The 14,768-nt window shown below is 43.0% G+C and overlaps 1 protein-coding gene across 5 annotated transcripts in view; it reads left to right on the plus strand.

Moving 5' to 3' along the window:
- PCNX4 (pecanex 4) overlaps positions 1 to 14,768 on the plus strand; it is a 32,530-nt gene that overhangs the window by 12,344 nt on the left and 5,418 nt on the right. For 3 of the 5 annotated variants that reach the window (XM_053270970.1, XM_053270960.1, XM_053270997.1), the window contains 5 exons: positions 1,067 to 1,581; positions 2,194 to 2,294; positions 3,785 to 3,907; positions 4,169 to 4,532; positions 8,794 to 8,897. In XM_053270970.1, the coding sequence (XP_053126945.1) occupies positions 1,067 to 1,581; positions 2,194 to 2,294; positions 3,785 to 3,907; positions 4,169 to 4,532; positions 8,794 to 8,897 (1,207 nt within the window). The remainder of the gene's footprint in view (positions 1 to 1,066; positions 1,582 to 2,193; positions 2,295 to 3,784; positions 3,908 to 4,168; positions 4,533 to 8,793; positions 8,898 to 14,768) is intronic. The other 2 variants (XM_053270979.1, XM_053270987.1) reach the window with 2 other exon arrangements.

Genomic DNA, 14,768 nt, shown 5'->3' on the forward strand with positions numbered 1-14,768 from the left:
GAGCAGAGTTCCCTTAAGAAGCAGGTCCTTATGTGCGCCACTGCCGCTCTTCCAGGCATGGCGTTGGCTCTTCCAAAGAGCGGCATTGACGCTGTTCTCTACAGCCTGTGCAGAGCGCAGCGTAGGCATGCACATGGCCATTGTGTGCAGGCTGCAGGGAACAGCACCACAGCCTTTGGCAGAGCGAGTGTCGTGCCTGGAAAGAGAGTGCCGCCTGGTGGGGTGGCAGTGGAACAGGCGAGGACCTGCTTCTTAAGGGAACTGCTCCCTGCCCCACTGAACCGGTTTGGCTGTGGGCACCCAAGCTGGTTTGGTGTTTCCCTAAGGAGGTGCTGAACCAGTTTGTGCACATCCCTAGCTGACCCCTGACCCCTTCTAGGTTATCTTCTCCCCTTACCTGGCTTCTGCCACTGTTCCTCCTCTTAAAAAGGTGGAAAGTGAGGAATGAAGCAGAAGGACAAGTGTAAGAGGGTGGCGGCCTGCCACGCTGCTTTAGGCATGGGGTAGAGCTTGGGTTGGGGCTGGAGCTGGAGCATCCCCATCCCAAAGACAAACTGTCCCTTGCGTGCGTTTGTGGAGGGAAAGGATTGAACGGGCTTGGGCAGCTGCAGGCAGGGCGTCTTAAGCAGGTCCTTACCTGCGCCACTGCCGCCCAGCCACTTTTCCAGGCTCAGCCCTCCTGGATGAATTGCCCACCCATTATCTATGCAGGGCAGGGCCTTGTCCGTTGTGGCCCCCAGGCTCTCGAATGCTCTCCTGGTGAGTATCCACTCTGAGACCTCTGTGGCCACTTTTAAAAAACAACGAAAGATCTTCTTATTTGTTTGGGCTTTTACCCCTTAGCTCCCCTGCTGCTTTGTCTTTTCTAAGGCTGTGGCTTTTTGGTGTTTTCATGGTTCTTAATGTTTTAACCGATTTTAATATGATACTTTCATAGAGTTTTCTTTTTCTTTTAATTTTTGTAGACTGCCTTGGGATGAGTTTTTTGAAAGTCAGTGTAGAAATTGAACTATAAATAAATATGGTGCATACCTTTCTCCTCTCCAAACAAAATGTTTCCCTGCAGGCTGCTGGCCATGTTTCTCGTTTCTGCGGGAACAGCTGTTGCAACCTACTTCATCCCCAGCACTGTCGGCAGAGTCCTCTTCATGACTGGGTTTGGATTCACACTGAGTCTTAACCTGGCTGAGATCGGGTTTGCCTTCAAGTATGCCGTGATCAGTCGTCTAGCTTCTGGCCAATTGAAGAACACAGCTGCATGTTGCAGAACGCTGCTTGGATGGAGGGAATTGATTTTCTATTTGATTGTATTGACTTTTGCTCTCCTGGAAGCAAGCCTGTTGCACTACCTCCTCGGTCCTCAGGCATTCTCTGAAACCAGTCTCCAGGCTATCATGAGCTACGTGCTGATGACACTGCTCCTTCTTACATGGGTCCTCCGAGAGATTCAGACTGTCTACTTGTTCGGAATCTTCCGAAACCCATTTTACCCAAAGGATGCCATGACTGTGAATGTGTTTGTGGAGAAGCAAAAAGGTCTTCTAAAAATTGGGGCTTTCAGAAAGATTTTGCTGACCCTAGGTAAGAGAGCCTGCAACCTCTTCTGCTTGAAGTTGACGATTCAAGAAAATCCCAGAAACACTGCATATGTAGCTTTTCATAATGTATGTTGTAAACAGAATCAGACATGGGCACTAAAAGTTAGGAAAAAAATCTGGGGATTTACTTGTCTACCATCTGGTTATTTTGATTTGATTTAGCATTGTAACCTGGAGACCCAAAGTGGCTAGCAGAATTGATAAAATGTTGTAGTTCTACTGGATCATGATAATCTCAATCTTTAAAAATCCCCCCAATCCTTCTAGACTTCCTGGTTATCAAAACAAAGACGAAAATGTGTTACTATTAATGTCTTAATGTTTAGCATCTACAGGAGTGTGTAGTAGATGAAGTATCCTGTATCCAGGAAATGGTGCTGAACTCAGCAGAGGTCTAGTTCCTTCCTCACCCCTCTCCAAATAGCATGAGTCACGATTTCCCCTTTCTTCCAAGAGAAAATTGAAGACTAAATTAAGCATGTGAATCAAGTGCACTTTAGCTTGGTGTACTGAGTCTAGATTTGGGAGCTTGCATATATAACTTTTCTGTTTAAGAAAACAACTTACTGTATCTCCCTGGGCCTTGTAATTTCAGTGTCTCCATTTGCTATGATAGCATTCCTTTCCCTAGACAGTTCGCTGCATCATCTGCCATCTGCATACATTTCCACTGGATTCTCAAGGAGCTTTAGAATGGTAAGTTTCACATATTTCATCAATTTAATGGGCTACTATGCAAGAAAAATCTTTCTTCAGAATATCATATGGGTGTGTGGATTATTGTGGGTATGGGGAATATTGGTTACACTAAGATAGGAGTTCCCAACTTTGGGTTCCTAGGTGTTGGACTACAACTCATAGGAACCTAGGAAGCTGCCTTATACTGAGTCAGACTGATGGTCCATCTAGCTCAGGGATTCTCAACCTTGGGTCTCCAGATGTTACTGGACTTCAGCTCCCAGCTACTCATCCCTGTGCCTGACAGGGATAAATAATGCAAATAAATGCAAAATGCATTGACCACTTCTTTTTTTTAAAAAAAAGTGCAACAAAAGTGCTTTTCTGAGTCAAGGTTTACTCTTCTGGGCAGATGGACTACTGGTCTGGTGCAGTGTGTGCAAGTCTACACCTTTTCCTTATATCTGATCTGGGAAATTGCCAAATATGTTCACTATTGATTGGTATCTGGAACAGAATTCATCATTTTGAAAGTGTGCTTTTCTTGTTTTGTTTCTTTCTCACCCTTTTTACTGTGTTGTTGAGAACATCCAGGCATTTGGTCCAGGCTCAGAAATAAGGAGATGGATTCCCAAGAGCTTTCCATTAGTGGTGGGGGTGGGGTGGAGGTACTGGTGTCTCTTGCCCCTCCATCCCTGATTCCTTGCCTCTGCTTCTTTTCTGCCCTACACAGCCTTTCTTTTCCCTTTTCTTGTATCCTGACCCAGAAAATTCCAGATACATAGAAAAATGTTTTGGAAGTAAGCATATTATTCATAGTAAGCAGATATCTGTGGATTTGCTCAGATTGCATAATTTATTATGATTTTGAATATGTGGTTCTTTGGTGCAGAATAGAGTCCGCATGGTTTTTAGTGTAAGGCAGTGGCTGACACATCCAGACTAATCTTCCACCAACACGCCAGACTTTCTCTTGCTCAAGTGGGGAAGGGCAATTTTCAGCTATCTCTTGTTTCCTCTGCCACCATCCTTTCCTTTCAAAACTATGTCCCTGAAGGCTGGGGGATCCACAGGGACATAGTTTCAGGAGGCACAGGCAGCTGCAGAAGGAAGGGGAGATTGCCCCAAACCACAGATTGCTCCAAACCTTCATGCAGTGGAAAACCCTGACACGTCAGACTGGATTAGACTGGGTTAGACTGGATATCAGCCCGTACTTCAACACTAGCGTGAGAGTTATGTGAAGCAAAGGGTGGAAAGGCCAGCAGGCTTTTAAAAGTGGGGGGTAGCATATGAGTGGATCTTGGCAGTTCAGACACAGTAAATCTCTGTGAAATTTGCATCAGGGACTGAAACTCCTAAGGCGGTTTGGAAAAAACAAGAAAACCAAAAACCATTTGGGCATTCCTTTGCAAAAATGCTGCAGTGCTTTTAAGTGTTAAAAATCTTTTGGATTAGAGTGTGCTTTTTAAAAAATAATCTAAAACGTTGGTTGATCTCTGCTCTAGGTGTGGCAAGATACGGAATGTGCTCTGCTGGATATGGTGATAGTGTCTGCCGTGCAGTTGCTTGTGTTTAATACTGACCTGTGGTGGAATAGAAGCATTGATACAGGCATCAGACTCTTACTGGTAAACTTATTCTCCTTTTTTGACAAAATGCACGTGAAGCATATTGTTTCCCTCCATCTCCTTTCCTATTCCCTTCCAAGTCTGCTCATATTTTGATTCATATCTTTCAGATTCAAGGTTAGAAAAAAACTCACACTGATTTTCATAATGTAAGTTAGATACCTTCCAGTGGTCATTGCCAAGGATGTTGGCAAAATGGGCCACTGTAAAAAAGCATGTAGTGATAAAGCAAAGCATGATTTGCAATGTCTGTCCCACTAGGTTGGTATCATCCGGAATCGACTGTTTCAGCTTGTTTCGAAACTCCAGTTTGCACTAACGGTTCTCTTGACATCGTGGACGGAGAAAAAGCAGCGCCGGAAATCCACCCCTACTCTGATTACGCTCAACGTTGTCTTCTTCCCAGTTGTACTGGCCCTCATAGCACTCTCTGCACTGCTGTCTTCCCCTTTGCTGCCTCTTTTCAGTCTCCCGATATTTCTGATTGGCTTTCCAAGACCGATCCGAAGTTGGCCAGGACCTGTGGGTACGACGGCCTGTGTGTGTCCAGACACCATATTCTACCAACAAATGGCTCCAAGTTTGACCACTGCACTGCAGTCTGCATTGTCCATTGGTAGCCTGGGTAAGCGAGACCAGAGCACTTGATGCACAGTGGTTTGTGTAACATGTGACCCAAAGGGCAGTGACTCTTTTAGAGGCCAGTTCATCATATCACTGTTGTTTTGGGGAGGGGAGAGGCCATCGCTCAGTGGCTGAACACCTGCTTTGCATGAAGATGGTCCAGGTTCAGTGCCTGACGCTTGCAGCTGAAAGGATGCAATATCAGATGTGGGGAAGGGTCTCTGCCCTGGAGAGCGGCTGCCAGTCTGAGTAGTGGGCTGGATGAACCAGGGCTCTGGCTCAGTAGAAGGCAGCATCATAGGTTTGGTGGGTCTGCTTTGTCACCTGGTTTTGTGAAGACTTGATTTGTAGGATAACAAGCCAACCAAGAAGCAGGGAGTTCGCAAGCCAGTCGGAAGCCAGTGCCAAAACCTGTCAGCCAGGGGAAACTAGCCCTCCAAATTGGCACTCGGAACACTCAAAGCATTCCAACTCAGAATGGGGTTGTTCTGTTCCAAGCTCGAAGCACTCTGGGGAACTGCACACCCCTAGAGATCATGGGCACATAAGAATGTAAGAACAGCCCTGCTGGGTCAGGCCCAAGGCAGCCCATCTAGTCCAGCATCCTGTTTCACACAGTGGCCCACCAGATGCCGCTGGAAGCCTACAAGCAGGGCATGCCCCCTCTCCTGCTGTTACTCCCCTGCAACTGGTACTCAGAGGCATCCTGCCTTTGAGGCTGGAGGTGGCCTAGAGCCCTCCGACTAGTAGCCATTGATAGACCTCTCCTCCATGAAGTTATCCAAGCCCCTCTTACAGCCATCCAGGTTGTTGGCTGTCACCACATCTTGTGGCAGAGAATTAAACAAGTCGATTATGCATTGTGTGAAAAAGTACTTCCATTTGTTTGTCCTAGATTTCCCGGCAATCAGTTCCATGGTATGACCTATCCACTTTCTGCACACCATGAATGATTTTATAGAACTCTGTCATGTGTCTCTGCATAAGAACAGCCTTGTTGGATCAGGGCAAGGCCTATATAAGGAAGAATATCTGGAAACTGCAGTTAGTGCAAAATGCGGCAGCTAGGGTTTTGTCTGGAGCTGCACGGTGGGAGCATATCACACCCATTTGGAAAGAGCTGCACTGGCTACTAGTTTGTTTCTGGGTCCAATTCAAGGTGCTGGTTTTGACCTTTAAAGCCCTTAACAGTTTGGGCCCAGGGTACTTGAGGGACCGCCTGCTCCCAAGGGTTACTGCCTGCTTGACGAGGACATCTGAGGGGGCTCTGCTCTGGGTGCCAACAATGAGGGAGGCTCGGTTGTCGTGCACACGGGACAGGGCCTTCTCTGTTGCTGCCCCCGGACTCTGGAATGCTCTCCCAGTGGCTATCCGCTCCTTGGTCTCCATTACAGCTTTTAGAAAGAGTGTAAAATCTTGGCTTTTTGACCAGGCATTTATTTGATTCTCTGCTGCTGCTCTTTATACTCTGTATTGCTTTTATGCTTTTGTTTTAAATTTTTAATCAGATTTGTTTCATATTTTTCACTTACCCTCACTTTCACTTGTGTTTTTACCATCTTGTGTTTACATTCTTGCTGTAAACCGCCTTGGGATTGTTTAATGAAAGGCGGTATATAAAATCTAACAATAAATAAATATAGTCCAGCATCCTGTTTCTCTCAGTGGCCACTAGATGCCTCTGGGAAGCCCACAAATCAGGAGATAGAGGCATGCCCCTCCTCCTGCCTTTCATCCTGCCTCTGAACCTGGAGGTAGCCTATAGCCATCAAGACTAGTAGTCATTGTTAGACCTGTCCTTCATGAATTTGTCTTTTTAAGCTGGGGGCTATTACCACATCCTGTGTCAACAAATTACATAGACTATGGGAACTATTTGTTGGGTAGGGGAAGAAGCACTCACCTGTGATGATCACCAGGACTTCATGCTCCAGTCAGATCAGTTTTTGATATCTGATGAGGGGAGTGATTTCCTTCCCCACCTCCACAACGGATCACATACTAAAAATGGGTTGGATACCTCCCAGGTCCATATTGGCTCAGATGCCATGCCCTGTTTAAGTCTAGTTTGTATGAGAGCCTGTGAACGAGCCTCTGTGTGCCCAGAAGGCTGCAGCTGCCTGTAGCACCTGTGGGTTCTGAAAGTTGCTACTACTGTGACAGCTAGCTGGAGGTTTCTGGACATGCAGGGGCTAGTGACCCACACTGTCCTATGTGGAAAATGTGCCCTCCCCCCCGGATATAAATAGATGTACGGTATACCTTCAGTTGTTATTGATATGTTTGGCTGTAGTACTGATGGTAATTGTGAGGGTGTGGGGGGAAAGTATGTATGTTGCAAGTTTTCTTGACAAAGAGTTGAAATATAGGCATGAGGCATCTTCTGTTTACCTAGGAAAGTGCAGCGCGAGGGCATGTATGCCTTGGGGATTAAATGGCTTTAAAAATTAATTTTCAGAAAAATTACCTGGACTTTAATGGGAGAGGTTTGACTAGATATCTCTTAGCAGGATATCACTTTTATGTTTTTAAGATTAAAGCGTATTTTATCAGTTTGGGCAGCTCAGCACAATTAAGAAAATCTTGACAAAAATGTTAGCAAGAGAATGCACTTTATTGGCTCAGCAGGATAAAAAACGTTATTTTAAATTTTAACTAATATCATCAGCCAGCCACTGGCATGCCTTAAACCGCTGTAGGTCTGCCAGGAAAGTGGGGTGGCTTTCTCCTGTGAAAGGTTTGCAGGATTCCGGCATGGGGCAGTTGTGTGGAGGTGTTTCTCTTAATACAGCTGGGCAGAAGCCGGGAGAATTCCAGCAGGCGGAAGCTCTCCCCTGCCATTAATGCTGAAGTGGTTGGAGAAGCGACATTGACCAAAATTCTCCCCTCAACAGTTTGTTTGTTTGTTTGTTTGATTTTTACACCGCCTCTCCAAAATGGCTCCGGGCAGTTTACAACAGATAAAAACAATTAAAATCAATTTAACAGTTAAAATCCAGTTTAAAATCCAGGGTTTTTACAACCATAGTTTGGCCTGGTTTTCCAGGGTTTTAAAAAAACTGTTTTAATTGTCTTAATAATGGTTTTATGCTTTTACATTTTTCAATTTTAATAGTTAATTGGTTTTAGTATTTTAATGTGAACCATTTTTGGAAGGGTGGTATAGATATAAAATAAATGAATGAATTAAATGAATAAAATCAAAATAAAATCAGTTAAACAATTAAAATCATTTAAACATTAACATTAAAATAATTTAAAACCAGCATTAAAAATTTAAACCAGAAATCTAATTAAAAGCTTGGGTGAATAAATGTGTCTTCAGTGCCTTTTAAAAGGTTGCCAGAGATGGGGAGGCTCTGATTTCAACAGGGAGCGCATTCCGAAGTCCAGCAGCAGCATCAGAGAAGTCCCATTCCCTAGTAACCACCAAAGGAGTTGGCAGCCACTGCAGGCCCTTTTAATAGGGCAGCCTTGCCCAACAGCCATGAAAGACCCCTTTGAAAGTGGCAATTCTCTTCTATTTAGCCCCTTGAGAGCAACTGGCCTCAAACAACTCTCGCACAGCATCCCTCCAGGAGTTGTTGCTGGTGTTTACCTTGTGTTTTCTCTTTAGAGTGTGAACCCTTTTGGGACAGGGAATCTTTATTTTATTTTATTTATTATGTAAACCACTTTGAGAACTTTTGAAAAGCAATATATAAATATTATTAATATTACTAATAGTAGTATTGGGTGTGGGATTTTGTAAACCTGCTTGACACCAGTCCATCCAGTGATAGAAATGGTTCAGAAACAGTATCTTTATGAGGTTGTATTGTATTTTGAGTTCCAAAAAATTACAACTCCTGCCAAAAGGTGGTAGAATTTAAAGATCCTAAGTAGAAAACCTCGACCGAAGCTCATGCTGTATTTACGTTGCTTTGAAGTGGTAACAGATATGCATCTTCAGTCTTTCCTAGGTAGCATTTTTCATTGTAGTCACTCTACACATTTTTCTGCCTTCCATATATTCTTTGAGATTGCCATTTAGATCAGGATTTGTATCCCCATGTTTTCCTCAGTGTCTCATTGAATGGCAAGCATTAACCTCATGCAGCCATACCCTCATATGGGCTGTGATGTCACTGCAGTATCTGTAGTGGGTCTCCCCCCCCCACCTCTCCTCAGTAAGTAGTTTCAGGATTGTGGCCGAGGCATAGATGGTATTGAGCAAAATAAAATGTAGTAAAATTGTTCTCTTTCTGGTTCCTTTTGAAAAGGTCTCTGTTCACCTGGATCTCACTACTTGTGCCGATTTCAAGACAGACTGGTGTGGATACTTGTGCTGGAAAGAGGTTTCACCTACTGCTGTATTAATATCAAGGTGAATATTGCTGAACCTGCCTAGTTAAACTATGGGAACAGGAGAATACTTTTTTCTTTGTTTCTTCCTGCATCAGTAGAATTTTGTTATTTCATTTATAAGCTTCTAAACTAAGCTGATCTAAGGAGGTGCAGAGTTCAACTGTGTTTCACATATATGGCATCTGATTAAATTTGATGAACTTCGTCATTATAGTACTCAGAAAACTGTTCCACTGGCCTCCATTTAACCAGATGCTGTCTCCTCTGTATATCCAGCCATGGGAGTAAACTGGGGGTGCACAGCAAGGCTCAAGCGCCCTCCAGGATTTCCCGGAGGAGGCATTGCTTCCCCATTTCCCACCCTGGGCTTCCAGGTAGCATCAGCACAAACACAGCCTTGCGGCTTCTTCAGTTAGTCCCTGCCTTCAGTTCAGCCCTAGGAGGCATGTTGTGGTCTTGTTGGTTACTTTTTGAAAGATCAGGAGGGGAAGAGACTCCTCAGGTAGCAATCCTTGTCTATGAAGAAACCGTGGAGAGGGGGGAGGAGTCTTGCGGGAGGGGATGGAAGATTGACAGGACTAATCAATGCATTGCTGAGGAATCTATCCACCAGATGTAAATTTTACCAGTTATCCACCACTTTACATCCACCAGACGTAAGTTTTGGGTGGTATAAAAATATTTTTAAATAAATCAGGGCCTCGGAAGGCCTGCCCTGCCTGCAGGAGGAGCAGTTCTCTTCTGCTCGGGGAAGCTGGGCATAAGAAATACATGTAGCAGTATGGAAACATTCTAGCAATGTGTATACTGTGCATGCATTTTTGTCTCATTGGTGCTCTCTCTGATTAGCTGTAGTAGTTTCCCCTCCTTCATTTAATAAAGCATGCCTTTTTAGAGTGTGCAACCAGCCACAAAATGTGTGGTGCCAGGAAAATTTGTGTGGTTCCAGAAGAATATTTGTTCAGTTCAAAAATTCAGGTCATGAACATAATGTATTATGTTTACCTATATTAAATAATAATAATAATTATTATTATTATTTCTTGTTTACACAGTCAGACAGGTGTTATTGACTGGTTTGTTTTATCCAGACATCGAGTCCTTCCCAAGGACCTGGGATGGCTGAATTTTGTCAATTGTTATAGGTATCGTCGCAGAATATAGGCTGTTCCCAGTAAAGCTGCTTTTTGTAATTGGCTGATGGTGATTTCTGTGGCCCCTATGGTGTTGAAGTGCTCTTCAAGGTCTTTTGGAACTGCACCCAGGGCACCAATGACCACTGGGATTATTTTGGTCTTTTTCGGCCACAGCCTTTCAATTTCAATTTGTAGATCTTGGTATTTGGTGATTTTTTCTATTCTTTTTCTTCTATTCTGCTATCCCCTGGTATTGCTATGTCGATTATTTTGACCTGTTTTTCTTTCTTCTCAACTACAGTTATATCTGGTGTATTGTGTGGCAGATGTTTGTCTGTTTGTAGTTGGAAGTCCCATAATATTTTTACATCTTCATTTTCTTCAACTTTTTCAGTTTTATGGTCCCACCAATTTTTGGCTACAGGTAGCTTGTATTTTTTGCAGATATTATTATTATTATTATTATTAAATATAGGTGAACATAACACATTATGTTCATGACCTGGATTTTTGATAATAATAATTATTATTATCCCCCAGTGAGGCACTACCTTGGCATGGTTGTGGGGCTTGTGTGCTCTGAGGAAGGTGAGAGCTAAGCCAGAGGTCCGACCATACTGGACAGGTCTCACCAGAGGAGCAAGACAAAGAGTGCCTCTCCCATCAACAATATGGTGAGACGTAACTTTAATAAATCTATACCGGATCGGTCGTCGCCAGGGTCAACAAGGACTGCGCCAGGTGCTGGAGTCCCTGGACATCTGGTGGCAAGTGGGCAACAGGACTCAGGATCTTCAGTTGAGCAACCAGGGCTGAAGACAGCAAAGTTACTGGAAGAAACGTCGCTTAACCGAAAAAAAAATACGAAAAATGCCAACAAGGAAATAATGATCTGCTATTACAAGTCTAGTCTAACTAGAAAGGTTATTTAAAAAGAATGTACCAAATTTGGAAAGAGAAGCATCCAGATACAGAAATAACAGAACAAAGGCTAGCAGACCAGAGAAGATTCATAATAAGAAATAAAGTATTTACAGGAGTTGAGCTGGAAGAACTGCAGAGAGCAACACAGGCTCAAGATATGGAAGAATTACCACCAGCTGAAGCAGTTGCTCAGGCGCAGGTGGAGGAAGTGTTGGAAATAGAGGATGCCACTGTTGCTGAACTGTTTCAAAATCAAAACCAGGCAACCTCCCCTTTGCCTTCACCTCAAAAACCCAAATGCCGTTTAACAGAAAAACAACAAGAACTAAAGCAAAAAATAACTGAGCACATGAACCAAACAACCACCAGGGTTCGACTTCCAGCTCTAAAAACAGTTGCCAAAAAACAACTTACTCAGGCAGGCATTAAAAGATGTCAATGCTGCACTTGCAGAAATAACAACCAATGATTTGCAAGAAACAAACCAACTAATGTACAGTGCAGAAACAATAACAACACAAGAGCTCTGATATAAGATCAGGGGACCTGTAAAAAAAGAAAGTAGTACATCACCTAAATGGAAGATTAGATTAGAAAATAAAATCTCCAGGCTCAGATCAGATGCTAGTAAATTGAAAGATATGAAAGACAAGAAGCTGAAGAATGAAAACACCAAACAGTATCTGATCCAAAAATACCACCTAGATTCAAGGAAAATTAGAGAAGTCCTGGAAATAATAAAGCAGCAAATAACAGCAGTGTCAAAGAAGATTAGCAGATACGAAGCCAGAATTACACAACACAGGCAGAATCTCCAATTCCAGTCGAATCAGAGACGTTTCTACCAAAGCATAGAAGGAAAAACTTCAAGAAACATAGAAACACCAAATAAAGAAGAAACAGTGCAATTCTGGGGGAAATTATGGGACAATCCAATAGATTATAATAAAAAAGCAGGCTGGATGAAAGAGGTCAAAAAATGTAACCAACAAATGCAAGATCTAATAATAACACCGGAATTAATAAGTGAAAGAGCAAAGAAAATAAAAATTGGACTGCACCAGGTGACGATGAACTGCATGGCTTTTGGCTTAGACACCTAACAAGCCTCCATAAACAACTATCAAAACAGTTGAATCACATTTTGCAAGGAGGTGATATTGAACAATGGCTAACAACTGGGAAAACTCATCTCATCATGAAAGACCCAGCAAAAGGTGCAGTTCCAAGTAATTATAGACCGATAACCTGCCTGCCAACCATGTTAAATTATTAACTGGAATAATAGCAGATGAAGTAATGCAACACTTATTAACTAACAAACAGCTTCCAGTTGAACAGAAAGGAAATTGCCCGAACAGCAGAGGCACAAAAGACCAGCTGCTGATTGACAAAATGATTTTAGAAAATTGCAAGAGAAGAAAAACCAATCTAAGTGTTGCATGGATTGACTACAAGAAAGCCTTCGACTCATTGCCTCACACATGGATACTAAAATGTTTAGAAACAACTGGTGTCAGCAAAAACATTCAGATATTTATTTTAAAAAAGCAATGAGCATGTGGAGTACACAGTTAAAAATCAATGGCGAGACATTTGGACCGGTTAGCATTAGAAGAGGCATTTTCCAAGGGGACTCACTCCCCTCTGTTGTTTGTAATCGCCATGACTCCACTTTCACAAATACTAAACAAAACAGACCTCGGATACCAAACATCTAAAACATCAAGTCAAATCAACCATCTGCTGTACATGGACAATCTGAAGATGTATGGAAAGTCCCAGTCAGAAATCGAATCACTGCTAAACACTGTTCATATATTCAGTAGCAATATAGCAATGGAGTTTGGACTGGACAAGTGTGGTGCATTAATAATGAACAGAGGGAACATAACAAAAACAGAAGGAATAAAACTGCCCAATGGAAGCAACATCAAGAACCTGGAAGAGAAAGAACATTACAAATACTTGGGCATTCTCCAGGCTGATAACATCGCACACACTGAAGCTAAAAGAAAAATGAGAAGTGAATACATCAGGAGAGTTAGAAAAATCCTAAAGTCCAAACTCAATGGCGGGAACACCATACAAGCCATAAACACCTGGGCTATACCTGTTATCAGATACACTTCAGGAATAATAGACTGGACCCAGGCAGAGCTAGAGACGCTAGACTGTAAGACCAGGAAAATCATGACCATCAATCATGCTCTGCACCCCACAGTGATGTAGATGTAGAAACAGTGGACCACCTAATCAGCTGTTGTAAAAAGATCACACAGACTGACTACAAACAAAGGCATGACAAGGTAGCAGGGATGATACACTGGAACATCTGCAAAAAAAATACAAGCTACCTGTAGCCAAAAATTGGTGGGACCATAAAATTGAGTTGAAGAAAATGAAGATGCAAAAATATTATGGGACTTCCGACTACAAACATCTGCCACACAATACACCAGATATAACTGTAGTCGTGAAGAAAGAAAAACAAGTTAAAATAATCGGCATAGCAATACCAGGGGATAGAAGAATAGAAGAAGAAGAAATAGAAAAATCCACAAAATACAAAGATCTACAAATTGAAATTGAAAGGCTGTGGCAGAAAAAGACCAAAAAAATCCCAGTAGTAATTGGCGCCCTAGGTGCAATTCCAAAACACCTTGAAGGGCATCTCAACACCATAGGGGGTCACAGAAATCTGTCAGCCAATTACAAAAAGCAACTTCACTAGGAACAGCCTATATTCTGCAACAATATTTATAATAATAACAGCAACAGTATTGATGATAAAATTCAGCCATCCCAGGTCCTTGGGAAGGACTCGATGTCTGGATAAAACAAATCAGTCAATAACACCTGTCTGTGTAAACAATAACAATAATTTATTTATTTATTTATTATTTCTTGATAATGTGGAAAGTGAGTAGTCCAGGCTCCTCTGGAACTCCAAACTCTGGTACTGCAAGCAAGCTCATTGCTATGAGGGAATTCCTTAATTTAAATTGTAGTAGATCTTGTTTAAGGATGCTTGTGAAAACGTATTTCTCTGATCTATGTATCTATCAGTGTCCAGGCCTTATGAGATTCCTTGGAGGAAAGGGTCTTTGAACATCAGCAGATTTCGTTTCTAATAACCAGAATGCTTTAGTGTATTAAAGCAGTCAGTGTACATGATGCACATTAATTTCAGCACTGCCAAATATGTGTGTGTGTGTGTGTGTGTGTGTGTGTGTGTGTGTGTGTGTATAAGCCTTTTTAATAAAGTGTTTCTTGATTCTGGGGGAGAGGAGGAATATCGGGCTTCAGTCTGCAGAGTATATAGCATAGGGTGGTGGATGGGGATTAGTGTAGAATGCAGGGGCAAAGGTAGAATTGAAGAAGGGGGACAAATGTCCCTGGGCTCCGGAGGAAGAGGGAACCCCACATCTGCCCCTTCAAAGAAGAATGCAGGGGGTGGGGGCTGGGTCCCATCTTCACTTTTTGTCTTGGGGCACACACCAGCCTTGCTTACACCCCTGGTAGAATGTCTGGTATTACAGACTAACAAGCCTACAGCTTTCCTAGGTTTGGCCCCATTCCCTTCCCCCCCCCCCCCGCCCACCCAGGAATTAGGTCTATGCCCCTACATCCAACTGCCTGTTTGTTACATTTTTGTCTTGCCTTTCCTTCAAGGCACTCATGCCCTCCCTCATCCTCAGAACAACCCTGTGAGGGGAGCCTGAGAAAGTGCGACTGGCTTCATGAGTAAGAAGACATTGGAAGCTGAGTTCCACCCCCACCCCCTTGTCATTGTCAAATATCCGAGCTATTGTGCCCTGTTAGGCCAT

The sequence above is a fragment of the Hemicordylus capensis genome, chromosome 1 (assembly GCF_027244095.1).
Source record: "Hemicordylus capensis ecotype Gifberg chromosome 1, rHemCap1.1.pri, whole genome shotgun sequence".
Classification (NCBI taxonomy): Eukaryota; Metazoa; Chordata; class Lepidosauria; order Squamata; family Cordylidae; genus Hemicordylus; species Hemicordylus capensis.